The sequence below is a fragment of the Squalius cephalus genome, assembly GCF_949319135.1.
Source record: "Squalius cephalus genome assembly, chromosome: 14".
Classification (NCBI taxonomy): Eukaryota; Metazoa; Chordata; class Actinopteri; order Cypriniformes; family Leuciscidae; genus Squalius; species Squalius cephalus.
In genome coordinates this window covers 36,559,316-36,584,815 of record NC_137135.1, presented here as the reverse complement: position 1 = coordinate 36,584,815, position 25,500 = coordinate 36,559,316, and the positions used below count along the sequence as shown (strand labels likewise).

At 40.6% G+C, this 25,500-nt stretch overlaps 1 protein-coding gene across 1 annotated transcript; it reads right to left on the bottom strand.

The window, feature by feature from the left end:
* Positions 1-211: 211 nt before the first annotated feature.
* ankrd50 (ankyrin repeat domain 50) lies at positions 212-24,874 on the bottom strand. The gene is made up of 5 exons (XM_079892128.1): positions 24,696-24,874; positions 22,131-22,839; positions 16,991-17,211; positions 2,121-5,659; positions 212-1,407 (listed from the first exon to the last, which is right to left on the bottom strand). Exons 2-4 carry the CDS (start codon positions 22,580-22,582, stop codon positions 2,124-2,126), a joined length of 4,209 nt encoding a protein of 1,402 aa, XP_079748254.1. The 5' UTR covers positions 22,583-22,839; positions 24,696-24,874; the 3' UTR covers positions 212-1,407; positions 2,121-2,123.
* Between the last annotated feature and the right edge of the window lie 626 nt (positions 24,875-25,500).

Here is a 25,500-nt window from a genome sequence, read left to right as displayed (position 1 = left end):
TATTTACAATCAAACTTCTCTTTAAACGAACTCCAAGGCTCAGAACCGAAACAGCTGAACAAAAGGAGGAAAACAGATGGCTTGAGATTTCTGAATACTGTCCAGGGTTCATCTTCATCTTAAAAAGTGTCCTTGTCCCAGGCTTAGTAAAGTGCCTTTCTGTAATTCTTCAGAGGACAAGCTTTCTGATGCAGTTACACCCAATATGGCCTTTCTCATGGCAAACAGATGTCTGAAATCCAGTCCACACCCGCCCGGTCCTCCCTCCCCCCACAGAGACCTTGTTTCTATCCTTTCTGGGTTTTAACTTTGGCTTGAGGAGTATACATTTCAAAAACCCTATCCTGAAATCGCAATATTACTGTGGTTTGCTGCTTGGCATGAGTAAAAAGCACAATGACCTTTCACTGACCTTATAATCAGAAGTCCCTGACATCGCCTGCACACAAACGAAACTACCCTCGTTGCATTTTCTTCAGTCGCTGAGAACTCTGCATTTAGCACCAAACTCTGTAGTTAACGATACACGTCAGTTGTTTAAATATTCAATTATGTAAATAGAGGAAAACAAACAAACAAACAAACAAAGACAGGTCCCACAGGGACTAAATAATGAAGCATGGTAAAGCCAGAGTTACTCTTCCTTAAGGGCATCAATAATGCTACAAATATAATATAGCGTTAAAATGACGGAATAAGACGTTTGTGGTTCGGGCCTGTGAAAAAAATAATACAAAATAATTATAGCAGGCGACGCCAAAACATAGCACCATGATAATAGCAATACAGCACACATGGAAAAGGCTTTTTCTCCAAAATAAATATGTGCGAAGAGTAAACTAAGACTGGTTTCATAATTTTATGAGTGCACCGAATGACTAATGGAGACTTTAAGAGACTCAGACGTGAATATGACAGAAAGTTTGTGATATTTGTCAGAGGAAACAACGCACACCGGCGGCACATTGCTGTCAGTTGCACTTGTACAGGTCAAGACAAAACAAACAGAAACATTTACATTTCTTCTTTTAAAGTTAAAATAAACAAAGCATTAAAAGGCAAAAAAAAAAAAAAAAACTTAAAAAAAAAAAACTTAATACAATTTAGATTTTTTTCAAAAAAGGAAAACAAAGGAAGAAAGTGCATCCACTGCCTATTAAATATTAATGCATTAAATTAAAAGCGTCTGTGTGCATCGTGGTCACCACAAGAAGGCTGGAGCATCGACAGGCACGAGTACTAGTTCGCATCACCGCTGGGCGACAATCCCCTCTTCAGTTCTTTCATTTTCCTTTCTTCTTGAGATGTTCCACAGAGAAATGCGAGAAATGGTTTCAGTTCTTTTGCGGATGAAAGCGTTCACTTTGGCACAGTCTCTTTCTGAATGACGAATAACGATTAAGACATCTGAAAAAGCATCAAAACTACCCAGGTCAGGATTTGAGAAGTTATTGTCATGCTTACAATAAATATATGAGTGGTTCTCAAACTTTTCAGGCCAAGTACCACCTTCAAATCAAAGTGCCCAAGTAAGATTTTTTAGCAGCATAGACCAGGTTATTTATAATATATATTCAATAACATTCAGCAATATTATTGATTTTACTGCACTGACATTTTTGGATGAGAACTGAACTGAATTGGATGATGGCATCACTGTTTTCTCCAGAGCTGAACCGAATCAACACTGACCCGACTTCAGCATCATTGATCATTATTTTCCTGTTCATTAATGTAAAGCTGCTTTGAAACAATCTGAATTGCACAGCGTTACATAAATAAAGGTGATTTGACTTGCTGTACACAAACCATAGTTTGAGAACCACTAACATGCATAAATGAATAATTTTACTATGGTTATCTTAGAGGCCACATGATGTTTACAGAAGTTTATTTAAAAAAAAAAAAAAAAAAAAAAAGAGAGAAAAGCTTTACACTCCACATCATTTATAAACATCACAATGCTATAAAAACTACAGAATTACAGCTTTATGTAAAAACACACTGTAAATCTACATGACAATTTAATAATACTGTGAATGTAAGTTACAAATGTGCTTTAAGATACAAAATGGCCAATTGACATGCAAAAACTCAATTTATAAACATCATGTACTCACCATTTATAACGGCGTCTCTTTTTTGCAGTTTATCCCAGGGTCCGATCCTTCAATCTGGAGCTGTAAGGCTTGTTTCAGGCTTAATTCCGTCTCCCCTATTGGGTAATTGTCCAGTAGGTCCTGGTGGCCCCTGCTGGGAACGGTTCTGGGGACTGAAACTCTCCCGAGAAAAACCTGGTTTCCCTGCAGGTGGTATTTGGGGTTGGTCATAATGCCGTTCCTCTTCTTCTCTGCACAGCTCTGGGCCTGAATGTAAAACTGCTCCTGCGATTGGACAGAATCTATAGTGTTGGATCTGCCCACTATAATCTTGCACTGAGGATCTTTAACTGCAATGCTGGACACTGGCTTATTCAGCACAAGGCTTTTATCAAACTGAGTCAGCTCATACTCAAGAACCTGACCTTGTGAATAAGAACTATTCTTGCTTTTCTTCTTTTCACTCGATGTTCCCTTGTTCGAGCAGTTTTGGCCGTTCTTGGATGCTTTGGTGGACTTGAGGCCTGGCTTCACCTGGCTCCAGTCAAACTCGCTGGTTGGAGAGCCAGGCTGAGTGCCGACGGATCTTGTGGTTGAGGAGGGAGAAACGATGGATTGTCGACTACGACTGCGAGGCAGCGAATGCTGCTGGATCTGCTCGATGAAAGAAAGGGCATGGACGCTGTCAATGGGGACAGTTTGGGCTGTCGCAGTGGACGAGGTGGTCCTCAGCGAAGAGTTCTTTGAACTTTTGAGTGAGTTATTGGAGAGGGAGGACTTCTGCCGGTCCACTGTTGAGTCTGGAGACTCTGACGGTGAGCTGAAAGCATGAACAGGTCCGTTGGATTGTCCTCGCCCGGCATGAACATCACCAGCTCCCGTGCTTCCAGAGCTGCTAGACTTTATAGTGAGGGACTGGACTTTCCCTGCAACTGAAACTGGGATTTGTTGCTCCATAGTGTGGACCGGAGATGGGTTACATCCATTGAGACTTGAGGCACCATATTTCTCCAAGAGTTTGATTATGGAGCTGTGGCCACCTTTGGCTGCCACTCTCATGGCTGTGCGTCCAAATTGATCAGCGTGATTAGGATCCGCACCATGTTCTAGAAGAATCTGAACCGCGTCAATGTGCCCCTCCTGAGCGGCGATTCCCAGAGCTGTCGCACCCTGGTTGCATGTGTGGTCTACAACAGTGCCGTTTTCAATCAAGATCTGAACGATCTTTATGTGACCCTGCCAAGCTGCCGACTGGAGAGCAGATCGTTTCTCGTTATCACATGAGTTTACATCTGCGTGGTAGTTAATTAGCAACCTCACCATCTCTACGTGGCCTTGCCAACACGACACATGCAAAGCCGTTCTCCCTTCCATATCGCTGGCCTCAACATTGGCGCCATTTTCGAGGAAGTACTCTGCCATTGCCAGCTGATTCTCAAGTGCAAGGATGTAAAGAGTTGGGCGACCGTCTGCATCCTTAAAGTCGATATCCGCCCCGTGGCTCAGCAACAACTCCACGATGTCTCTGTGTCCCTCTAGTGCTGCAACTCGGAGAGCATTTCTCCCATCATACCCTCTCTGGTCGATACATGACTTGTTCTCCACCAAGATATGTACACAATCATAATGACCCTCTTGAGAAGACAGAATCAAAGGGATACGTCCATCATTGTCAATCTCTATGCAGCGGGCACCTTGTTCAATGAGAGCATCACACACTTGTCTGTGTCCCTCAAAAGAAGCCATGTGTAATGGCGTCCAGCCTGCGTCGTCTCTGTGGTTTTCATCCAGTCCTCTGTCCAGCAGAGTTCGAACAACCTCTACGTTCCCCTGTGCAGATGCTATGCTAAGCACAGTCCTGCCTTCGCTGTCGATACTGTCCACTGCGGCACCCCAAAAAAGCAGAGTATTGACAACAGAAGCGTGTCCCATAGACGCCGCAGCAAGCAAAGGTGTTCTCCCGTTGTTATCCGTATGATCGACATCCGCTCCTCCTTCTAGAAGCAGATCCACCACATCCACGTGGCCTTCGTAGGCAGCCACTAGAAGTGGAGTCATGCAGTCTTTATCGCAGTGATCCACCTCGGCTCCCCGGTCGATCAGGAGGCTCACGACTGCGCCGTGGCCCTTACTTGCCGGCACGCAAAGAGCCGCGACCGAGAGCGCAGTCCTTCCATCAACATCCTCGTGGTTTACCTCAGCCCCATGATCCAACAAATGCTCAACAATTTCTCTGTGGCCCATGTATGCGGCAGCGATCAGCGCTGTTCGTCCTTCATTATCCGCCTTGTTGACTTCGGCTCCATGCTGAAGAAGGTTGAGGACTATATCTTCATGACCTCCCCAAGCGGCAGCTCTCAGGGCAGTTCTGCTGTCGGCGTCTGCGCAGTCCACTTTAGCTCCTGCATACAGGAGAGCAGACACAACTTCTGAGTGCCCTCCCCAAGCTGCAGACCTAAGAGCGGTCCAGCCATCATGATCCGTGTGATTAATGTTAGCATCACACCCGATGAGACAGTTGACCACCTTGGTGTGGCCCTGTCTAGCAGACAGAGTAAGTGCAGTCTGTCCATGGTTGTCTGCCAACTCCATGTTGGCTCTTCTAGAGATAAGAAGGTTCACAACATCCAGATTCCCGCTGTACGCAGCATTGGCTAAAAGAGTTCTCCCGTTGGAGTCGGTCTGATTAACAGAAGCGCCGTTGTCTAGTAGAGTTCGAATAGAGTCCTCACGTTCCAAGGCCTGTTGCACAATGCATGAAGCATGGTCATCTTCGTTGCTAACGTGAGCCCCAGCCTTGACAAGTAGTTGAAGCACCTCCTGTTCTTTAGGGATGGAAGTGGACAGGGAGTCTTTAGCAGGGGTGCCATTCCACACCATCCAAAGGGCGAGATTAAAGGGCTCGATCTGCAGGTTAGAGTTGATCAGGTGGTAGGCAAACTCCTGCACCTCAAGAGGTTTAAGCTGCTTTGCTCTGCACGTGTAACTCATTGCCATCATTCTGTGTCCTTCGGCTGCATTGCAAAGGTATTTTTGTGTGCAGTGCTTAACATCCAGGAGCCATTCGGCAAAGCTGTAGTGAAACAAGATCTTAGTACTGCCAAGTCCATTAATAAGCAGCTTGGAGAGAATGTCCATCTTCTTCTGAAAGTCCTCCATCGTCAAACTCATGTTTTTAGTCCAAACTGCATGATAGAGCTCCCTGACAGTCAGCGGCCTGCAAGCAGCCAGAATAACGTTCAAGATAGCCTGGACTTTAGCAAACTGCTTTCTGACAAACAGTCTCTGGCAGAGCCAAAGGTAAAGTCCATTCAGTGTTCCCGGGATGTCTCGAATTTCCCGCAGCATGATGAAGTTCTCAACCACTCCGTCAAGAACGCGCTCAAGGTACAAGAAGCAGCCGCTGCTCTTGATGTGGAGCTGGTTCAGCATCTCCGCGGTCTCCTTCGTGAGGTGCTGGCGTAGCGCCTCCTCCTGGTCTAGCCGGTGGAGGATGTATTGCTGCACATCTTTTACGATGTAGGCCTTTCGTAGGTCATCTAGGCTGATCTTTCGGAATCCTACAGAGAGGACAGAGACAAAGGGCGATTAGTTTGGCTTGAAGTCTGTACATTGCTAGTTGTCACATTTGATCACGGTGAGGTTTACACATAAATTACTCAGTGAGCTGATAGCTGTTGATTGCTTTGAGTATCAGCCTGAGAACTTGACATACATTGTGGATAAAGTAACAGCAGAGTTTTAGAAAACTGGGTCACGACTCTGAGCAGATAACACTGACTTTTCATATTTGATCTGGTGGGGTCAACTGGCCTCGGGATACGATTGTGTATTTGTATTTATTTATTTACGAGTTGCTGATCTGTTATTTACTTGAGATGGTTTTAACCGGACCTCAGTAGTAATTTCGTCCCAGATCATGTACCATGTTTTTGGAATGACAATAAAATCCTTGAAACCTTAAAAGGTATATGTTAAAAAATAGAGTTTGAATACCCCTTTTGGCTCCTAAGTTGCAGAATATATACAAATAAACAAGATAAAAGACCTTCAGAAGCTAAGATACCTATATGTATAGTTCCCACAAGACAATACACATTTTAAATTAATCATCCTGTTTACAAAAGTTTCCATCTGCTTGGTTCCTAGTGTCTTCTTGAGAATCAATAAATGTTTGCACCAATTGTAAAAAGTTTATTTTTGTGTCCCTCATTTGTCCTCAATGTGAAATGCTCAAATATGTAGAAAACCAAAGGAACATGCATGAGGATTTTTTTTTTTTAAAGAATAGTGGGCAGCTTCACAACTCAGGACAAAGCATCGACTCACAACTATGACAAAACATACAAACAGTCATTGATCCACACCATCAAAAAAACAAAAACAAAACAAAAAACAAGATGATTATGTCAATTCAACTATTATTTTGCCTTGTGGAATATATGTAAATATCTGTTATGGCAAATAGCCTCATCAGGCCAATACTAAATATAAAACAAAATGCATTTTTTTAAATGGAAAACATCTTGCAGATACCACAAGAGGAATGCAAACGTTCTTTTCACACACACACACAGACACACACAGACACACACAGACACACACATACACACACATACACACACATACACACACACACACCTTCATCACCTTGCAAAATATACAAAACTAAAAGGCCAGAAGTGACTTTTCCTGCAGAAAAGATGAGTGGAATTTGCTTTGTTTTCTCTAGAAAATAAAACAAGAAGTGTAATGATTCCTGTGGCAGAACTAGGTCACATCTGCAACTTCACACAGTTTGAGGTCCGCAACAAGAGTTGCACGTAAACTGTAAAGAGATTTTGCAGAATAAAACAAGGCAGAACTTAAGAGTTTTACAAACAAGCTCTTATGCCAACAGATGTCAACAGCTTAGGCATTCTGCTTCAGATAAGTGCAAATTCCATAGTTTTATCTGGGTCGGCATGCCTGTTTAACAAGGGCCCGAAGGGCAGATCAAGAATTGTATGCAAAGTTTTTATTTACAGTTCCCATGGACTCAAGAGGTCAAAGGAAAAGGAAAAAACATTAACTCCTCTAAGGTCGTTCACATACGTCTTAGCCCTACTGGTGGGAGAGCAGCTAAACATTTTTTTCCATGTAATTTGATTGGTCACTCACTCATGCAATCTATACGTGTCTATTTTCTATGGGAAAGAGGATAAAAACAGGCCTTCCTCCTCTCTGAAAGGAGTGTGTTTACAACAAGTAAATACAATATACTTCAAGACAAGCCCCAGAAAACTGTTTCAGACAAACATACACAAAAAAAAAACAGAATACAGATTACATCTTTCCTGGCCAGTCCCTTAGTGTTTGAAAAGTTCACAAAACCCCTTTGAATGAGATTATATAACGTCCATCTTTCTGAAAGGGCTCAGGAGTTATTTTCTTTGTCTTTGGTGCTTAAGGCCCGAGGCTGCCGTCAACAGCTGAGGTTTCCCAAATAAAACCTGTGTGAAATTTAAACCGGAGCCTGAATGACAACAGAGGCACACCTGTGGACATTCATCCCGCCTTCCATGCCATCCTTTCTTCTTCTTCTTCTCCTTCATACCACTGGCTTTCAATATCCAGTTATTTCATAACATTTAGATCCAGTTTACCTTTCACAATAACCAGGCTAGTCAAATGCAGGTTACAACCCATGTTCCCGCTCTGAGCCCCGGCCCGGCTGAGGTTTGTCTTTATCATTAGTGGACTAACTGACCCAGACCTTCACCCTGCCATTATAAACACACAACCGTCTCCATGCCTTGAGCTCGTGCGACTCCAGATGAAGGAAATAGAAAGGCTGGAAGAGGAAGGGGCCTTGTATGGGGACTAAAAGTGGGGCAGTGGAATAGATGACCCAAATATGTTATTTGGCCAGCGGGCCTGCATGTAACTAACTCGTCTATTTAAGTAGGTTGTTGGGTTTGGAAAACTGCCACCGGTTAAAGAGTTCACAGGGTTTAGAATACGGATAACAAATTACTGTCTATCTAGTAAACACTGGAGCCATTTCAAGAGTTCAGAACATATCCAAGATTTAGCCTCGTTTTGTCTTCTAAAAAATGTTTTATATAGCACCTCTATCTTTATCTTTTCAGCATCCTACCAAACACATGAAGCCCTGCGCTGTCAGATCGGGCACCGGATCCTGGTTTCCACAGAAGAAAAGGTGGTTCTGCGACAGATTCTTCTTATTATTTATTATTAATACTTTATACAATCAATACAATAATACTATACTGCATATATATATATGTATGAATTGATTGCTATATTTCAATGTTGCTTCGGCACCTCACAATCTGATTACGGAAATCACTATCCAGTTCTATCCAAATATATTGATTTTTATTTATTTTTTAGGATTAATTCATTAGTTTTGCGACTTTGAATATCACATTTATTTCTGCATTTATATTCATTTACTTAAAAGTACTTTTTTAAATAATGACAAAATAATAATAAATCAAATTGTATGTTAAGTATTAGGTGTGCAACAATGCAAATGTCACAATTCGGCTTGATACACCATCTCATGATACACTAATCTCACAATACTTTGAACAAAATTGAGTTAAAATGGAGTTAAAATTATTTATATGGTAAACAGTTAACAAAAAGTACTGAACAATGAAATCAGGATTGGACTTGAATAGGCTCTGATTTGGGTTTCTCCTCCATGTACGGGGCAATGGTGACAGGAATAGAAATATTTATTGTTCAACTTAGGTACAAATATTAAATTATGTTAGACACATATTTACAGTCTATGACTACACACATTCAAAAAGTTTTAAATATTGTATTTTATTAAATAACGTTTAATAAGAATTAATAAAAATGGAAGCTCAAATGTGTGACCTCCTGGGTTTCTTAATTTTGGGTACAAAATATATTGCAATACTAAAATGCAACAATATGTAGTGACATGATATATTGTTACACCGCTAATTAAGAACCTGTAACTAAATATAGCCTGAAAACATCCAAGCAAATGTACGATAGTAAAAGGGAACATAGAAATGCATTACAAGCAATAAACAAAAAGTGTTTCCAGACAAGCACAGTGAGAGATTATTGCTGTAGCTAATGCAGATCTATTTGAACATATCAGATGTTTTGTCCTGTCATAATGCGTTAATTTTACATAATAAATGCATTTATCCGTTCACACAGAGTTCAGTGTGTTTTGTCCCCTGTGGACGGCAGGTCAGAAGCTCTCCGACACCTGCTGATGAACAGACACGCTGCTGTTATATTCACACCGAGGCTCGGGAGATGCTGCAGGCGCTTAGAGACGAAACTGGATCTTCAAGCATAAATGAATTCAATCAATCATACGACAGAACCACAGACAGGTGTGCTTGCATAAGGAGTGGCCATTGTGAGCAGCACTTGGGTGTGTGAACCGTCATATGCACATAATAGAGATACAGCGCGAGTTCCCGGAGGAAATCAAATCAGGGTTCGGACAGACACTGTCGAATGAAATTCCAGGACTTTTCAAGCACTAATTACAATCAGAGATCTCTTATCAAACAATATCTTAGTTATCTTTAAAATTCTAAAAAAAGATAAATAGATAAACAAAAACAAAACAAAATGGTACAAATAAAGTGCAACACAAACAGTAACTTTAACCATTGAAAGGATCCTATGACAAAGATATCGCTTTCCTTATTAAAACTGATTTTTTTTTCCTCCCATGAATATATGATTGACCTGAAGAATGAAAGATGGATCATATACTTGTATATTTATATGAGCAATATCACACGCATAGCCATGTGAAATGGCTCTTGCTAGATCAGACGGGTTACAGTGTTGATTTTGTGTGAAAAGATTGTTTGATCAATAATATTAAACACTAATTTCACATATATTGTCTTTCAATAATTCAAGCCTTTTCATAAATATGGCCGTTTTCAAGGGTTTTCCAGGACTTGAATTTCAAAACGTCAAATTCAATCACTTTAAGCACCTTGTATGAACCCTGTCAAATGAGATCAACGGTTCCACATTGTCTGCATTGAGATCAAACTTTTGCTCCAGCTTCTCAGATGTTTCTCCAGGGAAACAAAAAAAACCTCTTTAATCTCACATGAGTTTCAATAATGTCTCAAATTATGCTCTAAAGATATTGTTTTTATTCTCCTGAAGCATGTTAGGAGAAACAAAGTTCATCAACTATGAAACAAATGCAATATTTAGCTCTACAGAAGACAATGGTGTCATTCTCCAGCTCATATCAATGCTGATTCAATTTACTTCAATAACAATGTTGCAAAGTTAGAGTCATTATTCAGCTCAATCGAGTTACAATGTCGTTCTAATTTGAAACTGTCAGTGCAGTTAAATCAATAATAACATGTCTTTAAGACCCTGAGAACAGTTTATGCTTCAACTGTAACTGTAAACTGCATTAAATAAAGTACAGCCGACAAGAAGAGTCAATGAGATTATCATTAGATCAGTCAATGATCAAAAAGGACGTTTCTGAGATCATCTGGGGTCGATTTGGCCTTTCCAGTCCGTGGTGACCGTCAGATGTTAAACCCTAAACCCCACGCACATGTGTCTCTTGATTGCTCTCTGTACATGCGGTGAGGTTTCTGCATGAATGAAACACCGCTCGCCCTCGATCGCCCCACACATGAGCTCGTCTGCTGCGCCGCGTTTGTAATTATGTGAGTTGAGCTCTTCCCAAAAGAGAGCAAAGTTTCCTAAAAATACACTTGAATCAGCAAACTTCCCGAACACAAGCAATTCAAAGATCAAGTGTGTGTGTGTGTGTGTTCTGATCCAAATGAGTGAATTTCAGCAGTGAGTGTGCATTTGGTGTGCGTCGAGTCAGAGAGAGAGAGAGAGAGAGAGAGAGAGAGCTAAAATCATTATGTACAAACACTAAATCATGTACGGACATGTTCTCTGCTGCAGATGAGATGAAAGACTGTTGCTCTATTGTTGAACTGGATGCAATAGCATGATATCATAGATATTAGTTTACTTAAAAGTGTCCTTATTAAACTACTTTAAAGGCTACTGATGTTGTTTTGGCGTCTCCTACAACAGGTTCACATTCATCCAAGGTCAAACTCAGCTCTTTCCTCTCAGTGTCTGAAACGCTTCAGGCTCTCTAAGCCCCGCCTCTCTGAGAGCTGCTCTGCTCTGATTGGTCAGAAAGCAAACGCTCATTATCATATCTGAATCTCAGCTCTTGATCTCAGTGATACGAACAGTGATGATGGCGTGGGTTTTACCATATCAATCTCAGAAAACAGCGTCTTCTCCACACGAACAACACGAACCAAACTAGGGATGTAAACGGTTAATCGATTATCGATTAATTGTCGACAAGAATTTACTCGATTAAATTAAATTAATTGTCGGCTAATTGAACATTGCGAACGTGACACGAGATTCTCGCGGGCGGCGAGAGACCTGACACAAACCTGAGGCGGCAAAAAAGAAACCAAACATGAGGCGGTCAAAACGGAGTGGAGTGTGGGAGCATTTCAAATTTGAGGCGAAGGAGTACGAAAAGTGCCACCATTGCGCATATGCTTCAGTTATTGTGTGTGAGAGAGATCTCAGGACTGGTGGGAGCATACTGGCTTTAAATATTGGCTTTAACGAGGAGTGGTCGGTCCGAAATGTTGTTGTGTACAACAATATGTTGTGTCAACGTTTGTCCACATTCCTCTCCTACGACGACACAACGTTTCGTCGGGTCATCCTTCCCTTTGCAGATGTGCGTGGGTTTCTCTCGTCATTAAACCGCGGAGACGTTGCTTCATGCCTCAGAAAATCCGATCTGCCTGTTTACATGACAGTCGCATCCGATTTATTTCCACATATGAACGAGGCCTGAAACCGATCTCGATATGTCCGAATGCATGCGTTTTTTTCCTGTTTACACTGTCATAACACATCGGATCTGTGTCACATGTGAGCAAAAAATCGGAATTTGGTCACATTTCACTGACAGTGTAAACGAGGGACGCCCTCTAATTTTACAGTCACCTTCCTCAGGGATGATTTAAGTTGTGTTCAGTTCTATATTTGAAGTTTCCAGGTCTAGTAATCTTACTGTTACCTTATAAGTGCTGCTGCTGCTGCTAATGTTTCAAGTTTTTCATTCAAGTAGTTTACCAGATAGATTATTATATGTAGGCTTAATATTGTAGGCTAAGCCTACCCATGTAGATTTTTATTTAAAATGTATTTTATGTTGCTTAATGTTTCACATGCAACAGGTGAGCCAGTGCACAATTTTTTTTTATGTATTTTAATTTTCTGTGCATAATTTATTTAGTTAAACTACATAAATGCCATTATCTGTACCTTATAACTGTTACAATAAAACATAAATTGAGCAATATAACATGCATTTTTATTCGTAGCCTATAAGCAATATTTTGCTTTTTATGTTAAAGACACTATTGATACCGTGAGAAATGTACATTCTCAGGAAAATAGCCGCTTATCAGTTAATCGTTAATCGATCGATAAGGTCAATCAATTAATGATTAATGAATTAATCGATAATTTGCATCCCTAAACCAAACTCTTCCAGTCTCAGATACACTACAGTGTTTGAGGGCGGAGCTAAGAGACGCTGCTCAGCCAATCAAGACCACAGGCTGGCATTATGCTAATTAGTGACAAACCTACATAGGAAGTGAGACTGAATTACTGACGACTCGTTTCAGGTCAGAATCGATTCTTTCATTTAGGCGAGAAAAACGACATTTATCTGCATTTTTACATTCACAAACAGCTTTAATACACACTGCATGAAAAAGCATAATATAGGGCACTTTAACTTTACTTATTCTACACAATTTCTCATTGCATGATTTTACTGTTGTGTGTTCAACACAAGTGAAGCTCTATCATCAGTAATAAAGAAGACGCTTTCAAATTATTATAAATATAATCAAATACATTTTTAATTATTATAAAATTAATGTTCATCTTTTATTTGAATTTAGCCTTCATACAAACAAGAAATGTGAAATCACCGTCAAATAAACAAGAATCTCCACTTTAATATATTTAACTCTAAACAATAACATAGGCTGATTATATTATTCTTATAGATTGAAACAAAAGTGCTTCAGCCAGGACAAACAATATAAAAAGTGCTGCCGAAAACAGAAAAAAAGAGATCAGCCAATCAGGAGACAGGATTCTCCTCTGTGCGATGACAGCTCAAGGTACGGGATGTTTGCAGGAAAGACAGCGACACACACACTTCCTGATCTTTCAGTCAGTGTGAAGCAGGAGCTCAAATGCACATAAATATTTTCAGTATATACAAGACTTTCACTCATGTTTCAGGACATTAATATTACTTAATATTGCGCTCTGTGAACTGATCAGCATATGAAGAATACGAAAATCCTCAGGAATCAGCTGTCAAAAATGGGCCTAAACCAGCACAAAAACACACAAACCAGCTCAAAACACACACAAACCAGCACAAAAACACACAAACCAGCACAAAAACACACAAACCAGCACAAAAACACACACAAACCAGCACAAAAACACACAAACCAACACAAAAACACACAAACCAGCACAAAAACCAGCACAAAAACACACAAACCAGCTCAAAACACACACAAACCAGCACAAAAACACACAAACCAGCACAAAAACACACAAACCAGCACAAAAACACACAAACCAGCTCAAAAACACACACAAACCAGCACAAAAACACACAAACCAGCACAAAAACACACAAACCAGCACAAAAACACACAAACAGCTCAAAAACACACACAAACCAGCACAAAAACACACAAACCAGCACAAAAACCAGCTCAAAAACACACACAAACCAGCACAAAAACACACAAACCAGCACAAAAACACACAAACCAGCTCAAAACACACACAAACCAGCACAAAAACACACAAACCAGCACAAAAACACACAAACCAGCACAAAAACACACAAACCAGCTCAAAAACACACACAAACCAGCACAAAAACACACAAACCAACACAAAAACACACACAAACCAGCACAAAAACACAAACCAGCTCAAAAACACACAAACCAGCACAAAAACACACAAACCAGCTCAAAAACACACACAAACCAGCACAAAAACACACAAACCAGCACAAAAACACACAAACCAGCACAAAAACACACAAACCAGCTCAAAAACACACACAAACCAGCACAAAAACACACAAACCAGCACAAAAACACACAAACCAGCTCAAAAACACACAAACCAGCTCAAAAACACACTCAGTAATCGACAAAACCACAGAAAATCGACATTATTTTTTGTCAACATCGCACAACCCTACTTCAAACTCGTTTAAACCGGCAGCAGAGCAACTCATATGACGGTTCTGCACTATTTCCCACAGATTAACCTTTGACCCCCGAGCCCCGTGGCCATGGGAACAGCACAGAGGTCACAGAGGTCGGCCCCTCACACCCAAACACTGCTAACGGTCAAATGTGTTAATGAATAAGTGTGCGCATGTCGAAAGTGCAGGTGCATCTCTAGCGCTGACTCTGAACATCTCAATATGTGTTAGCCAATCACGTCAGAGACTCTCTAGAGACCCGCTTTATTCATTCATTTATTAAGATAGATTGTAGGCTATTTGTTTACCATGTTAAATATGACATGATCTAGGCTATACATATGTGTTTTGTTTGTTTTATTATTTTATTTTATTAATGCTTTTGCAACATTGTGATACAGTCATGCTAATAAAGCTCATTTGAAATTTAAAATCTGCCGATTTCATCCAGGAAGTAGTTCTGATTGGATACGCTGAGATGTTTCTAGCTAATATTAACAGCCTTACATTAGTGGACGATCATGAATGTTTATTCAGAAAATGAAGAGTGAATTCTGCTGCGATGCTGGTGTTCATACTCTGTGGTTTAATGCGTCTGATTTTAATGCTGAACACGAACCACTTCAGGCTTTCAGTTGATCTTCTGGTCTGAGGTCAGTGTTTACTGGTCTCTGATGTTTACTGTGTGCCGCCACACACACACACACACACACACACACACACACACACACACACACACACACACACAGACAGAGTGTATTTTTACTACCGTTAAACCTGGATTCTGAAAACCTGCCACCTGTTCCTGTGCTAAGACACACACACACACACACACACACACACACACACACACACACACACACACACTCCTGTTCACAAATATAACAAACAAGAAAACCCTAAATAATTCTTCTCACATGATGTCACAGTATCTCAGCATCACAAACACAAAGCAACATGAACTGACTGAATATCACAACACTAATGTGTGCTTGTGCAATTATATAGCTTGTGGTTTGCAAACATTATGAACGTGCATAAACGTATATAAAACATGCAACTTTCAAAACTACAGAACAATAAAGAGCATTTACTGAAACAAAACTGCAAAAACGTCTCGTCCCAGAATCTGACATCACAACCTTGAGCACATTAACATTTAATTATATAATAATGAGCCACATTTATGCATCAATGCCACATGTAAATATCTCATCCACAAACACACAGATTGTCAGTTCACCTTTTAGTGCGTAATCGTGTCCTCTACACACAGTTCAGTTGTAGTGCCATGCCAGATTCTGTATTTATTGTCATGGCAAAATATTTTATATTAATATAATATAAAAAATATATCAAAAACAAAAAACGTATATATAAATCTCTTTCTAAAAATAAAAAAATGCCACAAAAGTGTAAAAATGTACAAAAAAGTGAAGAAACGTCAGAGTGAGAAAGTCACAGGACAGATTTAACAAACTCTGTCAATGAGGGATTTTGTTTCAGACGGTTATGAGACAGAATCCATACGGCCAAAACAAGCAGCAGCGTTTATCTGTCCTCACACACACACACACACACACACACACACACACTCACACACACACACTCACTCACTGTCTTTCTGCTCATTAGAAATATTCAACACATCTGGAGCTGATTTCCTGCAGCAGGCGCTGAGAAACTCATCCAGTCTGAACACACAACAACTGCACTTTCCTTCAGAGCGCTGGGACTTATTATTATTATTAAAATTAACACATTACAAGATTGTATTTAGGGATGCACTGAAATTAAAACTCTGGATGCACTTGGCCGAAAACCAAAACTGAAAATAACTTTAAAAAAAATAATTATTCTTTTTTTTATTTCAAATTTATTGTTAATTGTATTGTTATTAGACTTTTAAATTAAATGCAATAATTTTACTGAATCTGAATTAAAAAACTACAAGCCAAAAAACATTTTTTTATAGTAACACAACAGCTGGACAGAAAATATAGCCCTATATTAAAATAATATTAAAGATCATTATATCAATATCACCTTTTTTCTCTTTCAGAAAGGCCATTTTTGGAAATTTCGGTGCATCCCTAATTGTATTTATCCTGAAAAACAAAGTAACCCATTATGTTAAATTTTTAAGGAAAGGACTGGGTGGAAAATATTAATTTCTCGATTTGAATCAATTCTCATTTTGATGAACCAATATTGATTCATAAATCAAACTTTTAGTCTGTGCAGTTTTCAGAAATTCTCTAAACATCTTTTGTAGCTCCTGCCAAACAATAATCACAATAATTGCTGTGCTTAGAAACATATCTCAGCTTTTAAATGTGTTTTTGAAGCGATCATCTGTTCCTCTTCACTACTGGTTACAGCAGCAAACAAACATGATGAACATCAGAAGGAATGTTGAAAGATACAGAATCACTTCCTGAAATCAATCATGTCTCGTATAATCGTCAATAATAAAAAGGAACAGCTGAATAGAAGCGTGGTGAGAGCTGGTCACCTGTGAAGAGTTTGGTGATGTGTTTGTTCTGCCGGCGTGCGGAGCAGATTAGCAGGAGCCACGGCGGGAAGAGCTCGTGATGGGCCGCCAGAAGCTCAGCGATGTTCTCGGATGTTTTCTGCTCTCGGTCTCGGGTCAGACAGCCCTCGTCCACCGAGTCCACCAGCACCAGCAGAGCCTGAGCAGGAGCCTTGCAGCTCAGCAGCGGCAGCAACACACACCTGACACACACACACACACAGGTGAACAAATATTCATCACATATTCTCTGTAACATTTAATGTTTTTTAAGTACCATTTTTCCAAAGGAGTTTAAAAGTCTCAGCAAGTCAATTGTCAGAGTGATTCAACGGTTCAGTTATGAAAAATTAAATTCAATGTTTTCAAGTTTTAATTGATCTGGATTCCGTTTTAATGGTTCAATAAAAATGTAATAAAGAAAAAGTACATCTAATCAATTGAATTCATAAAACTTTTATTACATTTTTATAAACATTTATTAAATTATTAAGCACTTTACATTTCAATTTTAACAATAATAGGACCCTATGAAATGTTTTATTAATTCAGAAAGTTTGCTTTAATTTTTTTAATTTATTATCGAAAACAAAACTAACAATTTACACAATCTTTTAAAATGCTGTCAAATTTAGCAATTAATTGTTTTGTGCTGCACTACAAAAGTTTACAGTTTAAATAAAAACATGGATGAACATTTTTTTTTTTTTTTAAATATTACTTTATTACTTCTGCTTTACTATAGTAATATGTAATTTCTGTCACAATTTCTCCAAGTTAAACCGGACTTTTATTTTGGCGGGTTGCAGTGAGATCTTTGATTTTGCTTTCTCAGATGAGATGCTGAAATGTTGACATTCATTGACAAATGTTGAATATTCACACACATATCGCCATTTGATTGACAAACCCTACGTTTGATTTATCCAAAATCTGCCTAATCCCATGATTCCTTCAGTTCAGTCCCTCATTTTGATTGTATTGTGCGATTCCGCCTGTGTTTTCTGCCAAGCCACAGGATAAGTAGTGAGTGTGTGAGTGCATAACACAGTTCTTTGAATAATCAGACAGGAGTGTGTTTCCCAAAAGCAACTTCTGTCGTTCCCAACAAAGATCAATGGAACTTCTGACCAAAAGTTGCTTCTGGGAAACATCAAAGCTAGCGATTACACAGCGTCTCTTTCCAGCGAGCACACACTCCGACAGCTGTGTGTCCACAGCACACAAGAAGCACTTTAAACTGATTTAAATACGTCGAGTTTGATTATAAACGGGATGATCAGTGCAGTTTGAGGAGAAGCACAGACTCAAAATATAATGCACTCTCTTCCATCAGCTTTCAGTCTGTCTACTCCATTCCAGTCCATTTCTGTCGTCATATCACACAAAGTCCAGTTTCGTTTGCTTTAAATGTGTGTGTGATCTCACCGTTCTCTAAACCATAATCATCTCTGCTTCACTATTCTAATATCTGACCGAACGCTTGAGACGACACGAATCTGAGTCTGAGTCTCACTGTGAACTGCGATCTCCGCCCACGTCACACACACTAACAGAGTGTTTGTGCATGTGTGTGTGTGTGGGTGCATGGCCTGAAATCTCCCAGAATGCACTACAGCAGAGAAGTACAAGCAGACTGTCACTGCATCAGTGACACACATCATCAACAAATAGTAATTAGGCTTGTCATTAAAGCAAATTGTTATAAACAAAACCTCACAGGTTTCATAATCCTCAGGATGAACACAATACAAGATCATCACTAAAACAGCGACTATACGATAACTATACGCATATCGAACTTTACCTGCACATATAGTGTTTATCAGTTTACGTCACGTGATGTCATATAAACACAGCAAATCTTCCAATAATATTATTATTGCACAAATCTGCTAAATGTGACTATAAGGCATAAGATATTAAGATATAAACATGATCATGATTTTGAAATGATCTGTATTGTGAAATGCACTATGCAAATAAAACTGTCTAATGCTAATATCAGATACGGTCTAATGCTGATACAGACTAATACTGGCATGTGCTAATGTGTGCATATCCAAAACACAAACGTGTGCATCATAAACCGATGCCTGAATGAAAAGACACCGATTAAATCAAATCCAAACTAGTAAAGCGACCCCGCAGTGTTCACGCATCAGAATCAATGACATGATTGCTCACGAAGGCAAACCGAGCCCTGACATCAGCAGCTGTTCAGAGGAAGAGTGTGTGTGTGTGTGTGTGTGTGTGTGTGTGTGTGTGTGTGTGTGTGTGTGTGTGTGTGTGTGTGTGTGTGTGTGTGTGTGTGTTTGTGTCCTGTGTAAATGATGTCTGAAGCATCGAGTAAAACTGCTGAGTCATCTCTCAGAGACCGAGATCCGCACGGTCATCCTTCATCAGCTCAAGCCCTCGACACACACTCTACACACACACACACACTCGACAACACACTCACACACACTCTACTCACACACACTCAACACACACTCTACACACACACTCTACACACACACACATTCACTGTCCTGGTGTAAACCAGCCGATTCAGGTTCCAGATCAGTGTTCGGTCCAAACTGACCCATCTGATCTGTGTGTGTGTGTGTGTGAGAGAGTGTGTCTTGCAGCGTTTGTGTGAGTGTGTGTGTGTGAGCGAGCGAGTGTGTGTTGCAGCGTGTGTGTGTGTATGAGTGAGCGAGTGTATGTGTGTGTGTGTGTGTGTGTGAGTGAGCGAGCGAGTGAGTGAGTGTGTGTTGCAGCGTGTGTGAGCGAGTGTGTGTGTGTGTGTGTGTGTGAGAGAGCGAATGAGTGTGTGTGTGTGTGTGTGTGTGTGTGTGTGAGCGAATGAGGGTGTGTGTGTGTGTGTGTGTGTGTGTGTGTGTGTGTGTGTGTGTGTGTGTGTGTGTGTGTGTGTGTGTGTTGCAGCGTGTGTGTGATTGAGCGAGTGTGTGTGTTGCAGCGTGTGCGCGTGTGTGCGTAATCAGCAGTGAGAGCACAGTCTCTCAGAGACCCGATCGGTGTGTGTGTGTGTGTGTGTGTAATCAGCAGTGAGAGCACAGTCTCTCAGAGACCCGATCGGTGTGTGTGTGTGTGTGTGTGTGTGTGTATAATCAGCAGTGAGAGCACAGTCTCTCAGAGACCCGATCGGTGTGTGTGTGTGTGTGTGTGTGTGTGTGTGTGTGTGTGTGTGTGTGTGTGTGTGTGTGTGTGTGTGTGTGTGTGTGTGTGTGTGTGTGTAATCAGCAGTGTGAGCACCGGATCCTCAGAGGCTGAAACTGCATTAAAACAATCCGCTGTCTCTAAACGACTCAAACACAACAGCACACTGAAGAGAAAGAGTGTGCAACAGTTCTACTTCTATCGTTTATTTCAGTAATTACAACATCATTATAATAGAGAGCCATCAGTCTTCATAGTGTTGTTAAAGAATTCAAAAAAAATAAAAATATGAACTGTTTTCATAACTGATAATAATCATAAATGTTTCTCGATCATCAAATCATCATATTAGAGTGATTTCTGAAGGATCATGTGACTCTGAAGACTGGAGTAATGATGCTGAACATTCAGCTTTGATCACAGGAATAAATTACACTTTACTATATATTCACATAGAGAACAGATATTTTAAATTGTAAATATATTTCACAATTTTACTGTATTTTTGATCAAATAAATGCAGCTTTGATGAGCAGAAGAGACTCTTTCAGAAATGTTTTAATGATCAGAATGAACTGATCAAACGCTGACTCATAAATCAGACTCAACTTGAGCTGTCAATCATATTCAGCAGAACTGTAGAGTTCAGAGAGTTCAGGCGAGACCTTCACTCGGTCACATCAACACACGTGACCAAAGAGTTCACACACACTCTCCCTCTCTCTCACACACACACACACACACACACACACACACACACACACACACACACTCCCTCCCTCTCACTCACACACTCTCTCCCTCTCTCACACACACACACACTCTCTCCCTCTCTCACACACACACACACACACACACACACTCCCTCTCTCTCACACACACACTCCCTCTCACTCACACACACACACACACACTCTCTCCCTCTCTCTCACACACACACACTCTCTCCCTCTCTCACACACACACACTCCCTCTCACTCACACACACTCTCTCCATCTCTCAGACACACACACACTCCCTCTCACACACACACACACACACACTCCATCTCTCACACACACACACACACACACACACACACACTCCCTCTATCACACACACACACTCTCCCCCCCTGTCTCTCTCTCTCACACACACACTCCCTCTCTCACACACACACACACACACACACACACACACACACACACACACACACACACACTCCCTCTCTCTCTCACACACACACTTTGTTCAGTTTTATCTTTTTAATTAGATAAAATTAAAACTTTTTAATTAGTTCTTTTTTAATCACTGTGTGTTTATTGTCTTTAATAATGCTTGATATATTAGTTGGGCTAGTTGTTCTTCTATGGTGTTTTTAAACCACAGGCAAACATTCCTTGTGTGAGTGTTCTTGAGCCTGTTGATTTCTGTTCATGATATTCAGAAACAATTAAATGTTTTCCAATAAGAATAAATGTGAATGATATCCAAGTGTTTTTTTGTTTTTTTACCTTATTGGAATTGAAATTAGGAATCGGAATCGATAAGCAGAATCGATATCGTTAAAACAAGCGAAACCCAACCCCACTGCTTTATTCAAAAGTCAAAAGATAAAGTCGTAACTGTTATTCTCCTCTTCCTTCTGTGTATCTGTATTGTATAAAGCACTACATTAATAAACGTGATCTGACAGATTATGTCGTCACCTTTATTTATATAGACCTTTTTACAATACAGCAGCTTTACAGAGATAACAGGAGAATAATACAACAGTTTGTTTCCAGAAGAAAATAGCGTCACAGTCCAGCTTCAGTCAGTTCAGTGATGCTTCATTTCTGTTTAAAAAAGTTACTAATTTAGTTCATTTATATATATATCCGCTCATCGTCCAGCTCAGTTCAGTTCTCATATAATAGTGTCAATGCAGGAGATCAATAATATTGCAGAATATTAAATTAAACGGCACGTGTTCCTCACCTCTTGAACGTCTCAGCCGGGTTCCTCTCACATTCTCCCGGTTGCAGTGCGCTCTGGACCGCCGGTTCCCTCACTTTCTCCTCGTAATCCGGGACGAGTCCGGACCGGCGTATCTGCGCCACCAGTCCGCGAACGAACCCGCTCACACACAGCGTGTCCGAGTCCTCGGGCCGGCAGAAGTGGAAGCCCAGACAGTGCTGGTGAAGCCCGCGGTGAACAGAACCGGGCCACAGTAACTCCGTACACAGAGCCGTCTTCCCGCTCCCGGGTCCGCCGACCAGCAGAACCCCCCACGACCCGCTCTTCCCCGGCCCGCTGACGGGCTCCAGCGGCTCTGAGGACCCCGGGGCGCTGAGGTTGTGGGTTTTCTCCTGAAGGCAGTGCTGGATCTTGTGGAAGACCCACTCGCGGCAGTAGAAGCGCTTGCCCTGCAACAGGCTGGTCTGGGCCATGATCCGAGTCCGGCGGGTCGAGATGGACTGATGGTTCAGGTTGTTCTGGGCATGTTCTCAAACCCCGCGAGGGCGTCTGCGTAGACACCCGTCCTTCATCATGATGATGAGTTTGAGTGAGCGTTCCTCCCTCGGACCAAAGCAGAACTGGACCCTGAAGATAGCGGTGTTGAGTGTTGCGGGCGGTTCAGACCCAATAGAGTGAAGTCTCCATCAAATCTGTCTGTGACAGTTCATCATAGTGCTGATGAAACACCCTGAAACAAACACAGTCAATCGGTTTACTTTCTTAACACGTTTCTTAGTGAACAATCAGCTCAAACAAGGTGCTAGCAACGCCATGGGTTTGAGACCCAAGAGAATGCATGAACTTATAAAATGCATTGAAAGCAATGCAAGTCGCATCGGCCGAATGTATTAATGTATATAAACAATTAAAGTCCCCCTGTAGTCAATCATTTTATCCCTTAAATCTCATCTTTAATCACCAAAATCACATATTTAAATGTTTTTTTCTTCATGCCTTAAAAAATCTTGAATGTAACTCGACACCCTTGCCTCATTTAGTACGCGTGGTTCTATGAATATGCAAATGAGCCCCGCCTCCACTCACTCACTCAGCTCAGAGATCCACTGGTTGACGATCACACGTTGATCTGATTGGTTACAAGGTAGTTTGTGACGTCAGAAACACCAGCGATTTCAAAGCGTGTTTTTGAGACTGTCTTTGGTTCACTGCAGTTTTAAGGAGGAAATACTCAGCAATGCTGTCGACTTATGAACTTACACATGGTTTAAGCAGATTAAAAACACCACATAGACACATAAACAACATTTAAAAAGCTGGATTTTCACCACAGGGGGACTTTAATGAAAAAAATTAATAACTCTCTCCAGTCCATTCATACTTCACTTTTTATCAACCAATAAACCATGGATAAAACCCATGCAAGTTTATCCAGCGACACAAGAGTGAACAGAGCAACAATACTCGTAATATTCATATTCAAGATTCATCACATGCCTCAAGCATTCTGGCCAACATTCAAAAGAGCAACGAACCACTGAAACATGCAAATATTGAGCCAACTCAAACAGTGAGGGATCAAACTCGTGAATCAGCAGAATTTTTAGGAATATCAAGGATGACTTGGAATATAGCTAGTACATTTGATCTCCTATATCATAACATAATATGATGCCCCAAAGATGTTATTGATTCACAAAGATACTTATGATGGCCCAAAAATGCTGACTAGGTTTGACACACAGCCAGAGTCTTGTAATAGAAAACAAATCAAGACTGTAGCCAAATAATAAAACCAACAAAACCTAAATCACCACGCTAATAGCCTAAATCATAAAAGAGGAGTCAAATGTCTAGCGTTCATTATGAAGACAGCAGCTATTCTTTATTTACACACGTGACCTTTAAGGAATCCAAAAGTAATCCGATTACATTACTTTCATATCGCGGTGTTTAGATTACGTTACTAAATACTTTTTTTAATGAAGTAATTTCCTGTAATACGGAATACATTTTAAAGTAACCCTCCAATCTCTTGTAAATCACAATGGTTTTACTGTGGTAGAATAATTATACTGTAGTCGCTATTGTTTTTAACGGAAACTTTGGTCACCATAGTAAATGGCTGTCAGAGCCAAACCGAATCTGAGCGCAAACGGATCTTTAAACGCCCATCAAAACAAACCCGTTCAGAAACCAGCTATCTAACGTTACAGTAACGGGTCACACACACACACACCAAACCCGAGCTCCGCCCGTCCCGGGTGACAAAGACTCTGAACACACACACACACACACATTACACGGGTCCCAGTCTCCCTCCATTAGACATTGATTTTCTTATTTAAAAACATTCGGTTGGATAGCGTCGGTTATTTTAACGGCTATTCTGACTGAAACTGCCCGTTGACTGTCTAAACGCGAGCGACGCGACGCATCAAACAACAGAACCCTCCTGTCGGCACGGCAAGCGTCGCGTTGTTCATGATGGGAGCGTTCTAATTTGTCGCGTCGCGTCACTCGCGTTCAGTGCAGACGCGGTGACTCTGAGTGGAACTTCGGATAAATATCTAATAAATATCTCACCTTTAGCGCGTAGGTCCTCTCAGATATCATATCTCATCCACATATGAACACTCTTACACCGGTTTTCTGTCGTTATTTCCAATCCCGAGTCTTCCGTTCACATTTTCCACTCGGGTTGTGTGTCGGTTTGTTCTGTTGAGCTCCTCCCGCAAACCGACACTCGCGAGCACGAGACTCCGCCCATTGGTCGTGACGCAGGCGCAAAGGATGATGGGAGATGTAGTTCTGTTAAACATACGCAGGCGGACATCAATACAAACATAGTTATTTACAAATATATTTATAAACATGTATAATAACTTGGTAACACTTTACAATAAGGTTCATTTTTAACATTAGTTACTGTATTAACTAACATGAACTAATAATGAGCATTTGTTCATCTTTGTTAACGTTAGTTAATAAAAAAAAATACAGCTGCGCATAGTTTGTTCATGTTAGTTCACAGTGCATTAACTAATGTTAACAAGATTTGAATATAGTATTAGTAAATTGAAATTAACATTAACAAAGATTAATAAATGCTGTATACGTGTATATTATTAGTTCATGCTAACTAATGTGGTTAATGTGTAATATGTTTTTTAATTGTTTTCTCTTCTTTAAAAAGAGACTTTAGGACTGTATTCAAAGCATTTATGAATTACAAGCATTGCATTTAAAGTGAGATTTGGTGTAGGCGAATAAGGCGATCTTCCCCAAATTTCATGTGTGTGTGTGAATCAGTGCAAAACACGCGCGTCTCTCATGAATGTTTGACAGGGTTTGTGTCTCATGCTGACCTCTGGAGTGTAAAGGTCAAAGG